Source organism: Bos grunniens, chromosome 8 (assembly GCF_055505025.1).
Source record: "Bos grunniens cultivar Pamir isolate PY7600 chromosome 8, Bosgru_T2T1.0, whole genome shotgun sequence".
Lineage (NCBI taxonomy): Eukaryota > Metazoa > Chordata > Mammalia > Artiodactyla > Bovidae > Bos > Bos grunniens.
This window is the reverse complement of record NC_141172.1, coordinates 70088671-70106056: the sequence shown is the minus strand read 5'-3', so window position 1 is coordinate 70106056 and position 17386 is coordinate 70088671. Positions and strand designations below refer to the sequence as shown.

The 17386-nt window shown below is 49.6% G+C and overlaps 1 protein-coding gene across 1 annotated transcript in view; it reads left to right on the top strand.

The window, feature by feature from the left end:
• LOXL2 (lysyl oxidase like 2) overlaps positions 1–17386 on the top strand; it is a 113165-nt gene that overhangs the window by 91571 nt on the left and 4208 nt on the right. Inside the window, exons 10-12 of the mRNA XM_086416444.1 lie at positions 5305–5548; positions 13161–13276; positions 14429–14565. Of these exons, the coding sequence (XP_086272570.1) occupies positions 5305–5548; positions 13161–13276; positions 14429–14565 (497 nt within the window). The remainder of the gene's footprint in view (positions 1–5304; positions 5549–13160; positions 13277–14428; positions 14566–17386) is intronic.

Genomic DNA, 17386 nt, shown 5'->3' with positions numbered 1-17386 from the left:
CAAAGGAAAGAGAGAAATGTGGTCTTTAATATAATTCACAGTATGCCTGGGCTTCCCTCATAACTCAGTTGGTAAATCATCTGCCTGCAATGCAGGAGACCCAGGTTCAATTCCTGGGTCGGGAAGATCCCCTGGAGAAGGAAATGGCAACCCACTCCAGTATTCTTGCCTGGAGAATCCCATGGAGAGAGGAGCCTGACAGGATACAGCCCACAGGATCACAAGAGTCAGACACGACTTAGCAACTAAACCACCACCACCACCATGCATGAGGTAGAAACAAACCCTGAGTCAAGAGAAGCCCACTCCTAGATACTGAGATCAAAGGGGAGTTTTTCATTATGAGGACCAAGAATTATGAGATCAACAGGGCCCTCACATGCTCACGGCAGACCAAAAATGACCTTCATGGGGCTATTGCTCAAAGAACCCCTCTGCCTAGGCTGAAGGCATCAGTCAGAGTCTGCAGGGGGAGGAAGAGCCACTGGGGCCAGGAACACTGATCTGGCTTCATATTTTATTCATAAAGAGAAAATATATTCTTCTAGCAACCTTTTGCTTGCCTAGTGGCTCAGACGGTAAAGAATCTGCCTGGAATGCAGGAGACCCAGGTTTGATCCCTGCGTTGGGAAGATACTCTGGAGAAGGGCATGGCAACCCACTCTAGTATTCTCACCTGGAAAATCCCATGGACAGAGAAGCCTGGTGGGTTACAGGCCATAGCGTCGCACAGAGTTGGGGATGCTTTGGGTATTAGGAAGGTCAAGATCTCATTCCATGGCAGGTGTTGAGAATGGGCTACCAGCTAAGTCAGGCCATGTTACCTTGAGACTCCTGAGACGGAGGTAGGGCTGGCCTCCTCCCGGAAAGAAGAGAGCCTGATGGAGACCCCAGTGACCAGCGCAGAGGGAGGCAAAGGGATTGTCCATTAAGTACTGACTAGTGTACAGATCATGAAAAGAGGCCACAACACCCTCATTAAACTGTGCACTCAACACTCAGCACCAGCAGTTGTGCATCCTGAAAACCTACTGGGCTCTATGCACAGCCAGGGAGGGGACCCAGACTGGGCAGAATTGCTCCAGGCAGTGATGAACATGAGGGAAGCAAAGCTCATAGAAGACACTCACCTCAGAAATTTGCAAGCATCAGAAAATAAAAGATGGATGGGTCTTAGGTTTGAAGGTTTGTTTGCTTGTTTTGAGATTTTTTTTTTTTTGATGTGGATCATTTTTTTAAAGCCTTTATTAATTTTGTTACAATATTGCTTTTATGTTTTTTTTGTTTTTGTTTTTGGCTGCGAGGCATGTGGGGTGTTTGGGTCTTTGTTCCTCAACCAAGGATCGAACCCACCTCCCCTTCGTCGGAAGGCAAGGTCTTAGCCACTGGACCACCCGGGAAGTCCCTGGGTCTTGTCATAAATGATTCATATACTACATTCCTGTGAATTGAGGTACACTAGAAATGTTCAGTAGAATCTCACTTTTAAACAGAGACACAGTTAATCCTTTGGCGAAGAAGTTAATCCTTCTACTATAACTGTTTAGTAAACGTAGATTGTAACCACTGGTGATTATTTTTTTTTAACACCTGCTATGTACATTGTGCTAATTGAATAGGTCAAGCTTGTTTTAAAAGAGGTAACTGGGTTAAAACTCTCACGTGGAGCAACAGTGCAAGGGGAAACTGGTAGAACCGGATATATATCAGAGCCTTGAAAGCATGCAACCTGCCCCCAGCAAGTTACAGAAATATATTCTGAAGAAACGATTAAAGTTACACACGGAGATTTACTACAGGATGTTTATCACTGCTTTATCTTTAACTGTGGTCCAGTGGTTAAGAATCCGCTTGCCAATGCAGGGGACATGGGTTCAGTCCCTGCTCCAGAAAGATCCCACATGCCACCAGACAACTAAGCCCTCTCGCCTAGAGCCCATTCTCTGCAACTGAGAGCAGCCTGAGAACCGCAACTAGAGAACAGACCCCGCTCTCCGCAACTAGATAAAGCCCCACACAGCAACAAAGATATAGTGCGGTCAAAAGTTAATAAGTAATATTAATTAATTAATTTAAAAATAAAGTGTAGGTTAGGGTTATCAATTAAATATTGTAATGGATATTTATGAACAAGTGAATATGTCAAGATATGTTTTGAGAGAGGCAGCATTAACAGACTAATACAAGTAGTATTGTATGTAGTACAAATCTTCATACAGTATTACACATGGTGGGAATTTGTAATTCCCAGAAGAATCAGACCAAAGTATTAAGAGTGTTCTCTCTATGGGTAGCATGATTTCACTGTTAGAAGTTAGAAGTCTTAGTCACTGTCGTGTCCGACTCCTTTCGATCTCATGGACCGTAGCCCACCAGGCTCCTCTGCCCATGGCATTCTGCAGGCAAAAATAATGCAGTGGGTTGCCATTCCCTTCTCCAGGGGATCTTCACAAGCCAGGGATTGAATCCAGGTCTCCTGCATTACAGGCAGATTATTTACCATCTGAGCTACCAAAGAAGCCCCGATTCATTGTTATTGTCTGCTTTTTATTATGGAAAATCTCAAGCCACTCTAAAGGAGATTCAGTTCAGCTCAGTGCAGTCTCTCAGTTGTGTCTGACTCTTTGCTGCCCCATGGACTGCAGCATGCCAGGCCTCCCTGTCCATCACCAACTCCCAGAGATTACTCAAATTCATATCCATTGAGTTGGTGATGCCATACAACCATCTCATCCTCTCTCGTCCCCTTCTTCTCTTGCCCCCAATCCCTCCCAGCATCAGGGTATTTTCAAATGAGTCAGCTCTTTGCATCAGGTGGCCAAACTATTGGAGTTTCAGCTTCAACATCAGTCCTTCCAATGAACATCCAGGACTGATTTCCTTTAGGATGGACTGGTTGAATCTCCTTGCAGTTCAAGGGACTCTCAAGAGTCTTTTACAACACCTCAGTTCAAAAGTATCAATTCTTTGGTGCTCAGCTTTCTTTATAGTTCAACTCTCACATCCATACATGACTACTGGAATAACCATAGCCTTGACTAGATGGACCTTTGTTGGCAAAGTAATGTCTCTGCTTTTTAATATGCTGTCTAGGTTGGTCATAACTTTTCTCCAAGAAGTAAGCACCTTTTTATTTCATGGCTGCAATCACCATCTGCAGTGATTTTGGAACACACAAAAAATAAAGTCTGACACTGTTTCCACTGTTTTTCTTCTATTTGCCATGAAGTGATGGGACCAGATGCCATGATCTTTGTTTTCTGAATGTTGAGCTTTAACCCAACTTTTTCACTCTCCTGTTTCACTTTCATCAAGAGGCTCTTTAGTTCTTGTTTCCTTTCTGCCATAAGGGTGGTGTCATCTGCATATCTGAGGTTATTGATATTTCTCCCATCAATCTTGATTCCAGCTTGTGCTTCTTCCAGCCTAGCATTTCTCATGATGTACTCTGCATATAAGTTAAATAAGCAAGGTGACAATATACAGCCTTGATGTACTCCTTTTCCTATTTGGAACCAGTCTGTTGTTCCCTGTCCAGTTCTGACTGTTGCTTCCTGACCTGCACACAGATTTCTCAAGAGGCAGGTCAGGTGGCCTTGTATTCCCATCTCTTTCAGAATTTTCCACAGTTTATTGTGATCCACACAGTCAAAGGCTTTAGCATAGTCAATAAAGCAGAAATAGATGTTTTTCTGGAACTCTCTTGCTTTTTTGATGATCCAGTGTATGTTGACAATTTGATCTCTGGTTCCTCTGCCTTTTCTAAAACCAGCTTGAACATTTGGAAGTTCATGGTACATGTATTGTTGAAGCTTGGCTTGGAGAATTTTGAGCATTACTTTACTAGCGTGTGAGATGAGTGCAGTTGTGCGGTAGTTTGAGCATTCTTTGGCATTGCCTTTCTTGGAATGAAAACTGACCTTTCCAGTCCTTTGGCCACTGCTGAGTTTTCCAAATTTGCTGGCATATTGAGTGCAGCACTTTTACAACATCATCTTTCAGGATTTGAAATAGCTCAACTGGAATTCCATCACCTCCACTAGCTTGTTCGTAGTGATGCTTTCTAAGGCCCACTTGACTTCACATTCCAGGATGTCTGGCTCTAGGTGAATGATCACACCATCATGATTATCTGGGTCGTGAAAATGTCTTTTGTATAGTTCTTCTGTGTATTCTTGCAACCTCTTCTTAATACCTTCTGCTTCTGTTAGGTCCATACCATTTCTGTCCTTTATTGAGCCCATCTTTGCATGAAATGTTCCCTTGCTATCTCTAATTTTCTTGAAGAGATCTCTAGTCTTTCCCATTGTATTTCTTCGCACTGATCACTGAAGAAGGCTTTCTTATCTCTCCTTGCTATTCTTTGGAACTCTGCATTGAAATGGGTATATCTTTCCTTTTCTCCTTTGCTTTTTGCTTCCCTTCTTTTCACAGCTATTTGTAAGGCCTCCTCAGACAGCCATTTTGCTTTTTTTGCATTTCTTTTTCCTGGGGATGGTCTTGTTCCCTGTCTCCTCTACAATGTCACAAACCTCCAGCCATAGTTCATCAGGCACTCGGTCTATCAGATCTAGTCCCTTAAATCTATTTCTCACTTCCACTGTATAATCATTAGGGATTTGATTTAGGTCATACCTGAATGGTCTAGTGGTTTTCCCTACTTTCTTCAATTTAAGCCTGAATTTGGCAATAAGCAGTTCATGATCTGAGCCACAGTCAGCTCCTGGTCTTGTTTTTGCTGACTGTATAGGACTTCTCCATCTTTGGCTGCAAAGAATATAATCAGTCTGATTTTGGTGTTGACCATCTGGTGTTGTCCATGTGTAGAGTCTTCTCTTATGTTGTTGGAAGAGGGTGTTTGCTATGACCAGTGCATTCCCTTGGCAGAACTCTATTAGCCTTTGCCCTGCTTCATTCTGTACTCCAAGGCCAAATTTGCCTGTTACTCCAGGATTATTCTAAAGGAGATAGAATAATATTAATATAATGAAGCCTCATGGACCCATTACCCAGATTGAACTACTGACAATATTTTGCAAACATGACAAAGAGTCACACACCACTGAACCACTAAGCATGCATGCACACAGTGAGATCTGCAGAGGTGTCCAGCAGGGCTCTCAGAGAAGGGAGAAGGAGTTGGGGGTAGTAATCCCTGACCCGGATAGGGGAGACCACAAGAGCCAGTTCCAGATGCTCGGCAGGCATGCAGGCCAGTCACTGCTCGAGAATCAGAGGAAACCTAGGTGGGAAGGGGCGTGGGGTCTCTGGCCTGTCTGAAGCCTGTGTCTGCCCTGCTCCCAGCCGCCCCTGACCTGGTCCTCAACGCAGAGATCGTGCAGCAAAGCACCTACCTGGAGGACCGGCCCATGTTCATGCTGCAGTGCGCCATGGAGGAGAACTGCCTCTCGGCCTCGGCCGCCCAGACCAACCCCACCACGGGCTACCGGCGGCTCCTACGCTTCTCCTCCCAGATCCACAACAATGGCCAGTCCGACTTCCGACCCAAGAACGGGCGCCATGCCTGGATCTGGCATGACTGCCACAGGTGAGCCATCCCTCCCTGCCCCAGCCTGCCAACCCACGGGACCCAGATGGGACGCAGACTCACAGGGCCACTTAGACACAGCTGAGCAGCCACATGGTCCTGTGGCAGGGCTCCCCCTAGCTGGAGGGCTCCTTTACATTTGCAGACAGCGTTCTCCCCTCCCAGAAGCCCTGGCCCACCTCACCCTCTCCAAGCCTGCTCTCTTTCTTGCCCCTGACACCTCAGAAACAAACTTCATTGAGAACCCAGTGCCCCTCCATTGACCTCAGTCAATGGTGTCAGGTGTGTTCTCAGCACATTTGTGCTCTGCAGGGAGCTTGGGGTGCTGCAGGTGTTGGATGCTGAGTTCATGTAGAAATATATTTTATTCTAGTCTAGTCTACTTTATCTTTATTTTTGGCTGTACTGGGTCTGCGTTGTGGTGCCCAGGCTTCTCTAGTTGCGGCATGCAGTCTCTCTACTTGTGGCATGTGGGTTATTTTAAAGACCAGTATGCTCTACATGTTGGACGTCTCTAGGAAGAGGGTGAGTGTGGAGACACAAGTTCTAGGCCCAGGAGTCATGAGACCTGGTCTCTCAACCCAGCCATGCCTCTAACCAGCTGCATGATGTCAGGCCATCTGGGCCACGTCAGCTGGGACCTCCACTGTCCCTTCCCACCCTCAGTCTGTGGCTTGTTCCCAGTGCTATATAAATTCCTGGATGAGAGCAGAGCACAGCCCCAGAGCCAGCCCAAGCTGGAGCCAACAGAAGCCTTGCCATTCATCTCCCTGTGCTCCCCAACCTCCTTCCTTTTGTTCCTTTGCTTGATTCCCACCCTAATCCAGAACCCTCTGTCTGTTGCTGCTGGCTCTCATTTTGCTGCTCTGACCTGAGCTGGGTGGGTTGAGGGAACAGAGTGAACAGTTTTGAAAACGAACAGAGGGAGGCCCCTGCCATTCAACATGGCAGCCACCTTCCCACCCCTTCCCCGAGGGACCACAGACTTTGACCCAGCTGGAGTGCAGGGTCGCTGTGCTTAAATTCCCATCCCTACAAGAGTTTTGCATCAGGTCCCCACGAGGGCTGGCAGCATCTGCAGTCAGTGTCAAATCCAGGGCCCTTGGGAGATTGACAATTGCGTAAGAATCTGCATGTTAACAGGTCCCCAAGGGATTGTGTGCCATCAGTCTGAGAGGCCCCAGTCTGGCTGACCTCTAGGTCCTTCCAGCTCTGAAGTGTGATGATCACTGTTAGGGACACAAGAACTAGAGTTGGTAGAAAAAGGTACCAGGCAGGGTACCCTCCTTATTCTGAATCAGGAAGCCGTGGCTCTGCATTCACATGACTTGTCCAGGATGAAGTTGGGGAATGGGGGTCCTAACTGGGGCCTGCCTGACTCCCAGTATGTGCCCTTCCTGGTACCTCCCCCAGTCTTCAGAAGGGCTCCTCTGGTGGCTCAGACAGTAAAAAAATCAGCCTGTGATGCAGGAGACCTGGGTTCCATTCCTGGGTCGGGAAGATCGCCTGGAGACGGGAATGGCAACCTACTCCAGTATTCTTATCTGGAGAGTCCCATGCACAGAGGAGCCTGGTGGGTTACAGTCCATGGGGTCGCAAAGAGTCAGACATGACTGAGCAACTAACCCTTTCCTGTCTTTCCCCTAGTCTTCATCACAAATCTGTTGGGCTGCTTTTTCATGTCATAATTTATGGCCTAGTCACATTTGAAACTGTTTAGGGATAGAGTTGTTCACTCCATTTCAAAAGAAAGGACAATTTGAACTTCCCTGGTGGCCCAGTGGTGAAGACTTCACCTTCCAATGCAGGGGGTTGCAGGTTCTTAGCTCCTGGTCAGGGAGCTAAGACCCTACGTGCCTCATGGCCAGAAAACCAAAACATAAGACAGAAGCATTATTGTAATAGATTTAATAATCTGGTCAAAAATGGTCTGTATCAAAAAAAAAAAGAAAGAAAGGACTGTGATAGAACTTGGGGGTGCTAATATTCCTTTATGTAGTTGACCCTTGAACAACACAGATTTGAAATGCGTGGGTCCCTTTATACATGAATTTTTCTTTTCCAATTAACGTAGTACCTCTACATATTTTCATTTTATAGCTTTTAAATTAACTCAGTGTGGGGAAAAGTTTGTGTTCGATTAGAGATCACAATACGTGGAATCAAATGCTTGTGTCCGGATTCTATCCAGGCAGTTTCAGTTTCCTGCCCTCGGGTGAGTCATTTCTGAGCTCCTTTGTTTCTGAGGCTGAGATAACAGTTCTTGGAGTTTCAACTGCTCGGAGGTCAGTGCCCCTAACCTCTGCGTTGTTCAAAGGTCAACTGCAATTACTCTTGGTATGTCCTGAAAGTCCTAATTAGCCAAAGATGTTTGGGTCTTTATATAGAAGCATGGAGGTCTTCTGCAGGGAGGGAGTCAGAGAGTAAAATTAAAGCCCTGACATATGGGTGCCTGATTTCCTTCCGAGAATACATGGCGGAAGCGCTGCCCTTTGGATCTATAAGTAGAAGGTAATTGAGTCTCTGCCCCATATATGGTGCTCCACCCAGACATCACACGGTAGGGCTCTCCTTGTGACATAGGCTTGCTCTCCAAGAAATGGTTTCTTCTCTAAGAATACACACGGTGACCTCATGGAAGTGTTTCTTCTGAGCCGGAGCTCCAAGCCACCCTGACCTCCCCGCCCCAAACCCTGCTTTTCCTGTGGTCTATTTCCTTTCTTTGTTTACAGATGTTGCAATCAACGGTTTGGAAGGAATGGGTGGGAAAGATCACACTGGCTAAGCATATGTCCCTTCAGCCTTGCCCTCCTGGACTGTGGCTGAGAACCTCTGACCACAAGACCCCAGGGAGTGTAAGAAACTCCCCACGCCTGGCCTCCAGAGCTCCAGGGGAGCTTCTCCAGGACCTGTGGGAGGACCTTCAACAGGACTCCTGGCCCTGAATCTCTCTGTTGGGTCCCTTTGGGAGCATGATGAGAACTGACCCATCCTCCACTCAAAAAAATTATTTCTGGATTTTACACCCTGTTTCAGCAGATTTACAGATGCTAAAGCCCATCTGTGAAGTCAAAGTTGAGAACTCTGGCTCAAGTTAGCCTGAGTCTGCAAAATGGTCACTCCCAATTTAGCTGATGCTATGATGAGGAACAGAGATATAGTCTTTGAAAGTGCTAAGATGAAACACCACAGGGGCTTCCAGGTGGCAAAGCCGTAAAGAACCCGCCTGCCAGTGCAGGAAATGCAGGAAACGTGGGCTTGATCCCTGGGTCAGGAAGATCCCCTGGAGAAGGAAATGGCAATCCACTCCAGTGTTCTTGCCTGGACATCCCATGGACAGAGAAGCCTAGCAGGCTACAGTTCATAGGGTCACAAAGAGTTGGACACAACTTAGCAACTGAGCAGGCACACACAAGGCGACGCTCAGAGACTGAGCCCTCTCAGAGCCTCCTCACGAGCCAGCCTAAAGGGAAATGCTCTGAGCCATTCTCTCTCATCACCATGGCTCCTGACTGATGATCCTGATGGGGGTCCCCTTCCTGCTTCTTGCGCCCCAGCTAGTGGGCCACACCGCTCACCCGGCACGTGATGTCACAGAGCAGCCTCGCCGCTCCTGGTTCTCAGCCCCTGCTGTGTCCCAGGGTGCAGCACCCTGCCTTGCCCCCTACCTCAGGAGGGGAACTGGGAGCTGGAGATGCAGGGAGACGGATATCCAACACAGGTGCCAGACCCTCTGATCACGGGTGGCCCGGCTACAAAAGGCGGGACTTCGTTCATCACGCCCCCCCACACGGGTGGCCCGGCTACAAAAGGCGGGACTTTCGTTCATCCCCCCCCCACCCCCGCCACCATGTGCAGAGCAGCCCATGTTTTGGGTCAGAGCCCTGCAGATTCAGTGCGGCCTCAGTAAGCCAAACTGAGGCCTTCATCCCATGCGGGAGGGCTTTGTTCCACCCGAGGACTGCCTAGCAGGTGGGGAAGGGCAAGGCCGAGCGAGCAGAAGGGCTCCTGCCCTTTTGTGGCAGCACCTCCTGAGGTTGGAACACGCCCCTATGTTCTCTGAAATGGGAATGGGAGCATCTTCTGATCCACACCTGAACGCCAGTCAGGACTGGCCAACCTGGAGGCACCGGGGGACACATGGCTGGTATGAGAAAGGAAGAAGAGTGAAGCATCTCTGTAACATGCGCTGATGCTCAGACGGAAAGTCTTATCCGGGCCCGAGATGACCTAGGGTAACAAAGAACATACCCAAACCTCACTTCTTGTTCTGGACTGTCTTTGTCATCCGCGTGTCCACCCAGAGCCCTGTACCTCGGCTGGTGCCGTGCCTTAGTGTACCTCGCTCTCTAGTCTCACGGTGGAAGATCACCCTTCCTCTCCGCCAAGTTGCAACGACCTCCGCCGGCCTCCAGTGAGCTAGTGTCCGGTGTTCTCTCCTGCCTAGACTTCCTGAATCTCTGCAAACCGGTGTTTCCCTGTCTTTATCCCATAGATCAGGCTACCTCTTAGACCTCTGAAGATTAGGACGCTCAGCCTGAAATGAGAAAATGTCCCTGGATCACCAGATGCTTCCTCCCTCCTTCCCAGCAGCCTCGATCTGAATCTCCTGGGGTGTGAGTGTGGGTGGTGAAGGGTGGGTGCCCCTGGGCTTTCCAACCAGCCCGCTGGGAGGAGAGGTGGCCCGGGAGGTGATGTCCACACACGCCCCAGCAGTAAAACACAGAGGCTCCCGGACCACAGCTAGCTAGCATCATGAGTCTCCAGCCAGCTGCTTCCCTCCCTGTGTCCACAGGGGAAAAAACGAAGAGTCGGGGAAGACTCTTAAATCAAGTCTGCAGGAAGCATGGGCAGCAGGAGAAGGTCAGCCTTACAAGAGTCTGTCTGTGGGCTCCGTCTGCATTTTGTTTAGACAGCGGAACATAAACCTATTCCTCTTCAGTCTTTCCAGCCAGTAAACATAGCAACATAAACCCCTCTCTGAAAGAGGTAGACATGTTTTAGGCAGTGAGTCAGACCTTGTGTCCCATCTTGCTCCTTCAAGAAGCCAAAATAGACTCTTTCAAAGTCATTCCTTCAACTGCCACAGAATGCATCCTTGTAACTGTTCCCCATGGGTCTCTGGCTCAGCATCCTTTTACCCAGGAACCCAAGTGACCTGGGAAAAGCCCAAGTTAGGAACTTTTGACGTTATTTATAGCACCAGCCCAATGCAGGAAGAAGGGGAAAGGGCCTCTCATTTCCTCTCTGAAAAGTTGTCCTTTTAATTTTCCTCTTCTCTCTGTCCTCTTCTGTTCCCATCCAGCCGAGACAGCCTGAGGGCAAACACCTAAGGCTGGGGGTGGGGTGGGGGGGGTGCGGCGAGGAAGCTGCTGTCGGCCAGGAAATAATCGTAGCAATGGGTCCCCTAGAGAAGGGAATGGCAACCCTCTCCGGTATTCTGGCCTGGAGAATCCCATGGACAGAGGCCTGGCAGGCTACAGTCCATAGGGTCGCAAAGAGTCAGACACGACTGAGTGACTAATACACACAGTCGTAGCAATGGTAGCGGTGTTGATAGTAATAAAGCAGGACTCCATCACTCAGGGGAGTAGCAGTGGTAAGGAGAGGGTGGACAGGTACTGAGTGTTCCTCTGTCTCAAGCCCCGTGTTAGGCATTTCTGTGACTTCTAATCCATGTTTTCTTTCCTGTTAATAGTTTACTTTTATTTATTTTTTTAAAGTCTTTATTGAATTTGTTACCATATTGCTTCTGTTTTATGTTTTGGTTTTTTGGCCGCGAGGCCTGTGGGATCTTAGCTTTCTGACCAGGGACTGAACCTACACCCCCTGCATTGGAAGGTGGAGTCTTAGCCTCTGGACTCAACCAGGGAAGTCCGTCTCCTAGTTCATCTTTACAGAACCCCTGACGGGGGTCATGCTATCATTCCCTCTTTCCTGCGGAGGGAACTCAGGTCACAGGGAAACAAAACTCATGATTCTGTTCCCCAAACCTTGGCACCTGGTGCCTTCTCCCATTTTCCAAATGTTGCTGGAATGACAGACGAGCGAGTGCGAATACTTGGAGCCACTTGTGATAAGACGTGTAGCAGCTTAGGATGGGCCTGGCACCAAGCCCCTCAGGAAGGCCTCTCGGAAGCCATGTTTCCCATGTTACTCTGCACCAAACACAGGCCTTTCCAAGAACCTGCATCTGTTCTCAATTCTTCCCGAGGGATGAGATGGGACCCTCTTAGGTAAATGTTCATCCGGGGCAAGAGCCACGGGGGTGCACAATCTCTCTTCCTTCTCTGCTCCCTTCTAGAGGATGTGCCGGTCACCCTCTCCCTCCCACGGGGTCTCAAAGCCCCTTTTTCCCCCTCTTTTTAAAAAAAATTTTCTTGATGCCAGGAGCACAAGTTTCTGCCTCCATCACCTAGTTTGGGACACATGTGTTCCCTGTTCATCAGCGCCTGCTCTTCCCACCCTTTCTTCCCCTCTTCATTCTGTCTCCCTCCCGACCATACTCCCACTTTAAACGTTTTCTAAAGAAACAGTGGAAACAGTGTCAGACTTTATTTTTGGGGGCTCCAAAATCACTGCAGATGGTGATTGCAGCCACGAAATTAAAAGATGCTTACTCCTTGGAAGAAAAGTTATGACCAACCTAGATAGCATATTCAAAAGCAGAGACATTACTTTGCCAACAAAGTTCGTCTAGTCAAGGCTATGGTTTTTCCAGTGGTCATGTATGGATGTGAGAGTTGGACTGTGAAGAAAGCTGAGTGCTGAAGAATTGATGCTTTTGAACTGTGGTGTTGGAGAAGACTCCCAAGAGTCCCTTGGGCTGCAAGGAGATCCAACCAGTCCATTCTAAAGGAGATCAGCCCTGGGTGTTCTTTGGAAGGAATGATGCTAAAGCTGAAACTCCAGTACTTTGGCCACCTCATTCGTAGAGCTGACTCGTTGGGAAAGACTCTGATGCTGGGAGGGACTGGGGGCAGGAGGAGAAGGGGATGACAGAGGATGAGATGGCTGGATGGTATCACCGACTCAATGGACGTGAGTTTGAGTGAACTCCGGGAGTTGGTGATGGACAGGGAGACCTGGCGTGCTGCGATTCATGGGGTCGCAAAGAGTCGGACACGACTGAACTGAACTGAACTGAAAGACATCGAAGAGTGACTTGCATTCATCTGCAGAAAGTGCCCAGGTATGAATGAGCTGTGACAGCCACTTTAGGTCTCTGGAGGGTGCTACATCCTTTTACTAAATATATCCTAATTTATTGAGCTTATTGATGCTGAGCCCCCTGTTCATCAGTTTATCTGATTAATTCCCATTGCACCCCATCCATTACATGATTATTCCCATTTAGCAGATGAAAAAACTGAGGCTCGGGAAGGTAGTGGGTTGTCCCCCTCCGGAGCCCATGGAAGCGCCATGATTCCACTTCTGTCCCATCCCCCATCTCATAATGCCCTGTCCACTGCACACTTTTCTCCCTCCACCACCACTTTGGACCACACTGCTCTGCTCGAGATGTCCCCAGAGGGGAATGGCCAGCTGGGCCATCGCTTGCAGGTGGCAATCCTTCCAGAAACTGACATCCAGACCTCCCTCTCGCCCCCAGGCACTACCACAGCATGGAGGTGTTCACCCACTACGACCTGCTGAACCTCAATGGCACCAAGGTGGCAGAGGGCCACAAAGCTAGCTTCTGCTTGGAGGACACAGAATGTGAAGGAGGTATTCGGGGGACAGGGCGGGCCAGGGAGATTCTGAGGGACTCAGATGCTCCCGCGTGTGCTCATTCGGCCAGGATCCCAGGCCTGGCTCGGGACTCTGTGTCACCCTGGCCCCTGCTGACTCCTCACAGGACCTTCCTCACTGGAGACCTCATGACTACCATCTGGGGCTGGAGGGATAGGGTGGGCAAGGCCTGGCTATAAAGGCACCTGGGTCCCCAGAGTCATGCTGACAGGCACTGGTGGATCCAGTGGGTCCACTGGTGGGTCTCCCCTGTGAGGCTCAAACCCTTGAACCTGACACGCAGTCCCCTCCCGCTCTGGCTGCCACACTTTCTCTCTGTGTCCAACACAGACACACAAGCCCCACAGGTTTTTACCTTCCAGTTCAAGCTCAAAGCCCCACTTTGAGGTTCCCAGACTCTCTTGACTGCCCCAGGCAGAGGCAGCACCCCACCCACACCCCCAGTCACTTCCATACCTGCACAGTGACCACTGTGGGTGCCCCTGCCATCCTGGCCTGACCGAGCTCTCTCAAGAGGAGACAAGTGACTCTTCTCAGGGCAGCTGGGACTTAAGAGTAGCGCCCAGACTCGGCAGGCTCTCAGTAAATGGGTGCTAAATGTCAGTGGTTGATGTGGCCCCTGGCTTGTCATGAAATCACCCAGCAGATGGGTTTTGAGCACCCACTCTGTGCCACACAAGGGGCTGACCCAGGACGGGTCAGAGAGATGGGTCAGACCGAGACCACATCCAAGAACGGATGCCCTCGGGGAGACCAGATGACCCCACCTCAGGCTCAACAATAAACACCATAACTTACCCAGAATAGCGCATGCTTCATTCCCAGGCTGATATTCCTCAGAAAGGCCAGGGTGGGCCAGAGTGGCCCAGGAGGGCTTCATGGAGGAGGATGCAGTGGGATGTGGATAGGGAATTGAGGGGGGGATTCTACCAAAAGCAGAGCAGAGCAGGGATGGGCTGCCGAGTCCAGAGGCAGCCAAGGCTGTGGGCCTGGAGAAGGGAGAGATGCTGAAGGTGGGGTCTGGAGATGCGCCTCTGCTTAGCAGGCTGCTTGGGGGCCTTCGTGAGGAGCACGGTGGAGGGACCGTGGGTGCCTGGTGACTGGGCTTCCCTCTGTCTCCACATGCAGACATCCAGAAGAGTTACGAGTGCGCCAACTTTGGTGAGCAGGGCATCACCATGGGCTGCTGGGACATGTACCGTCATGACATCGACTGCCAGTGGGTCGACATCACCGACGTGCCTCCTGGAGACTACCTGTTCCAGGTGAGGCGCGTAAGGGGCTCCAGGCCCCTGCTGATGGGAGGAGGGGTCTCTGCCTGAGCAAATGGGTAGGCAGCCTCCTGCTGATGGTGCCCAGGCATGGAGGCCGGGCTGTCTAAAAGGGCACAGAGTCCTGCACCTGGTACTTGCAAATCAAAGGGCATCTGCAGGCCAGATTTGGTCCTCAGGCCAGGAATCTGTGCAGACTCTAAGGCGGCCTACACTTCTTGTGTCTCTGGAGCTGTACTTGCACCTCCACCCTGGCTTCTCCCAGTGCCCTCCCTCAGGCTATCTTGGCCTGTGCTGTCAGGGCTAAAAGCAATCACGTAAAGAGCCATTCACTCACAAATGTCTGTGACTTGCCTCTCCCAGAAATGTTTGCCTCATAGAAGAGGATCTGCAGAGGGGGCAATGTTCAATGCAAAGAAATAAACCTATAATGGTAGATTGTTAGGTACTAGAGACAGCCTGTCCAGTGACTGTTTGTGCAGCAACTTCCCAGGGCTTCTACGTACTCTGTCCAGGGGAAGGGCCACCCTGAGACAGGAACTAAGACGCATTGGCCTCCCACCTTCCTGCAAATAGCTGCAGGCCCCAGCCAGGGCCCAGACTGGTGGGGGAACCCAGGGTCACTGTATCCCCAGTGTCTACCCTTCAGGCACACAGGCGCACTCCTGCCTGCGGAGACTTCACCTTATTTTTCCCACATCCCCACCCATCTTGCTTTCAAGCTAGATCCTTGGGTGACCAGAAATGTGTCATTTTGTCTTGAAAGCTTTCCTAGGAGGGCATTCAGCCAGCCCAGGGCCTGGCCACGGTCCCCACCTTATAGAAAATCCTGGGAGGAACCAACACCTGCAGGGAAGTGACCACAGAGGGGCTCTGAAGGTTTCCCTGGTCAGTTTCAGAGACTGGTAATCAGACAGCCAAGCACTTTTCCACCCACAAGCCCAGAACCGCAGACTTGGAGAGGCCCAAGCAAAGAGCAGAGTGCTCTTTATTTAAAGAATCGGATATCCATGTCTCTGTACACATACTTCAGTTTATGTTTGAGGTCTGCTATCCCTTTGCAAGGGGAACGTGTAGCGTCATGTATTTTGATAATGTCTGTTTAATAACTGTGACTCATTAAAACCTTCCCAGATGGCCCAGTGGTAAAGAATCTGCCTGCCAATGCAAGAGATGCAAGAGATGTGGGTTCAATCCCTGGGTTGGGAAGATCCCCTGGAGTAGGAAATGGCAACCCACTCCAATATTCTTGTTTGGAGAATCCCATGGACAGGGAAGCCTGGAGGGGTACAGTCCAGGAGGTCACAAAGAGACAGACATGACTGAGCACGCACGTACTTGTACACTGAAGATCAGTGGTAGGCCAGACCCTGGCCATACCCTGTGGGCCCATGGTCTCATGTAATCCCCAGGGATGGGCATTATCATTACCCGCACTTCACAGCCAGCAAGGCCAGGTCATCTTCCCTTGGGATGGACGTGGAGCTTTAGACTCGAAAGAGTCCTGGCCTGGGAGTACTGGCCCTCTCCATTCCCATGTGGACCCACGTGCAGGCCCCGGCAACGCTGCAGGAACAGGAGAAAGCTGGGTTGCGGAGCGGGTGGCGTTCCAGCCCAAGAGGCCAGTGCACAGAGGCTCAGAGGCAAGGTTCCAGGGTTAGTAGATCCCTAATTCCCACCATTGCCTGGATCCACAGCAGATCTTTTTTGTTTTTCAACACAAAGCTGCCACTGTCACTTTATTTTGTTTGTGTGTTTTTCTTAAGTTTTTTAAAAATTGAGGTATAATTGATTTACAGTATTAGTTTCAGGTGTCCAACATAGCAATTCAAAAGTTTTCTAGATTGTACCCCATTGATAGTTATTAGAAAACATTGGCTTAATTCTCTGTGCTTGCAGTAGTATATCCTCACAGTTTATTTCATACACAGTAGTTTGTACGCCTGTCTTGCCTCTCCCCACTGGTGACCACTAGCTTACGCTCTATATCTGTGAGTCTGCTTCTTTTTTGTTCAGTTCAGTTCAGTTCGGTCGCTCAGTCGTGTCCGACTCTTTGTGACCCTATGAATCACAGCACGCCAGGCCTCCCTGTTCATCACCATCTCCCGGAATTCACTCAAACTCTCATTTTTTTGTTACATTCACTAGTTTGTTGTGTTTTTTAGATTGCATATATACGTGATAATATGCAGTATTTTTCTTTCTCTGACTTATTCCACTAAGCATAATACCCTCAAGTCCATCCGTGTTATTGCAAATGGCAAAATTTCATTTTTTTTTCTGGCTGAGCATTCCATTGTGTGTATACATACATACACATCATATCTTTACCCCTTCATCTGTTGATGGACTCTTAGGTTGCTTCCACATGTTGGCTGTTGTAAACCACAGCAGGTCTCGTCTAAGGAACTAAAGCCACTGCCCACAGATCCCCAAGAGACTGAGGACCCTACATATGAGTCTGATGGGATTGTGGAAACCATTCATTTCAGCTCTCACCCTTGCACCCAAGTGGGTCAAATGGGCCCTAATAGTCCCCACTGCTCTCCCGGTCACCCTGCAGGGACCCATGCTGGGCGTGACTATCTGTGAGCAAAGGCTGCCTGGGTCTTGGTGCAGGGGGTTTGTCTGTCCTGGGCTATGAGCCATGCATGGGCTGGTACGTGGCACAACTAAGGTTGTCAGGCAGAAAACATCAAAGTAAGGCCACCCCAGAGCAGGACATTTTCCAGCCTTACCTAGAGAGACGGTCACCATGGGGCATAACCTAGAGCCCCCAGAATGGTCTGCACGGGCTAGGACTCAGGGCTGGAGC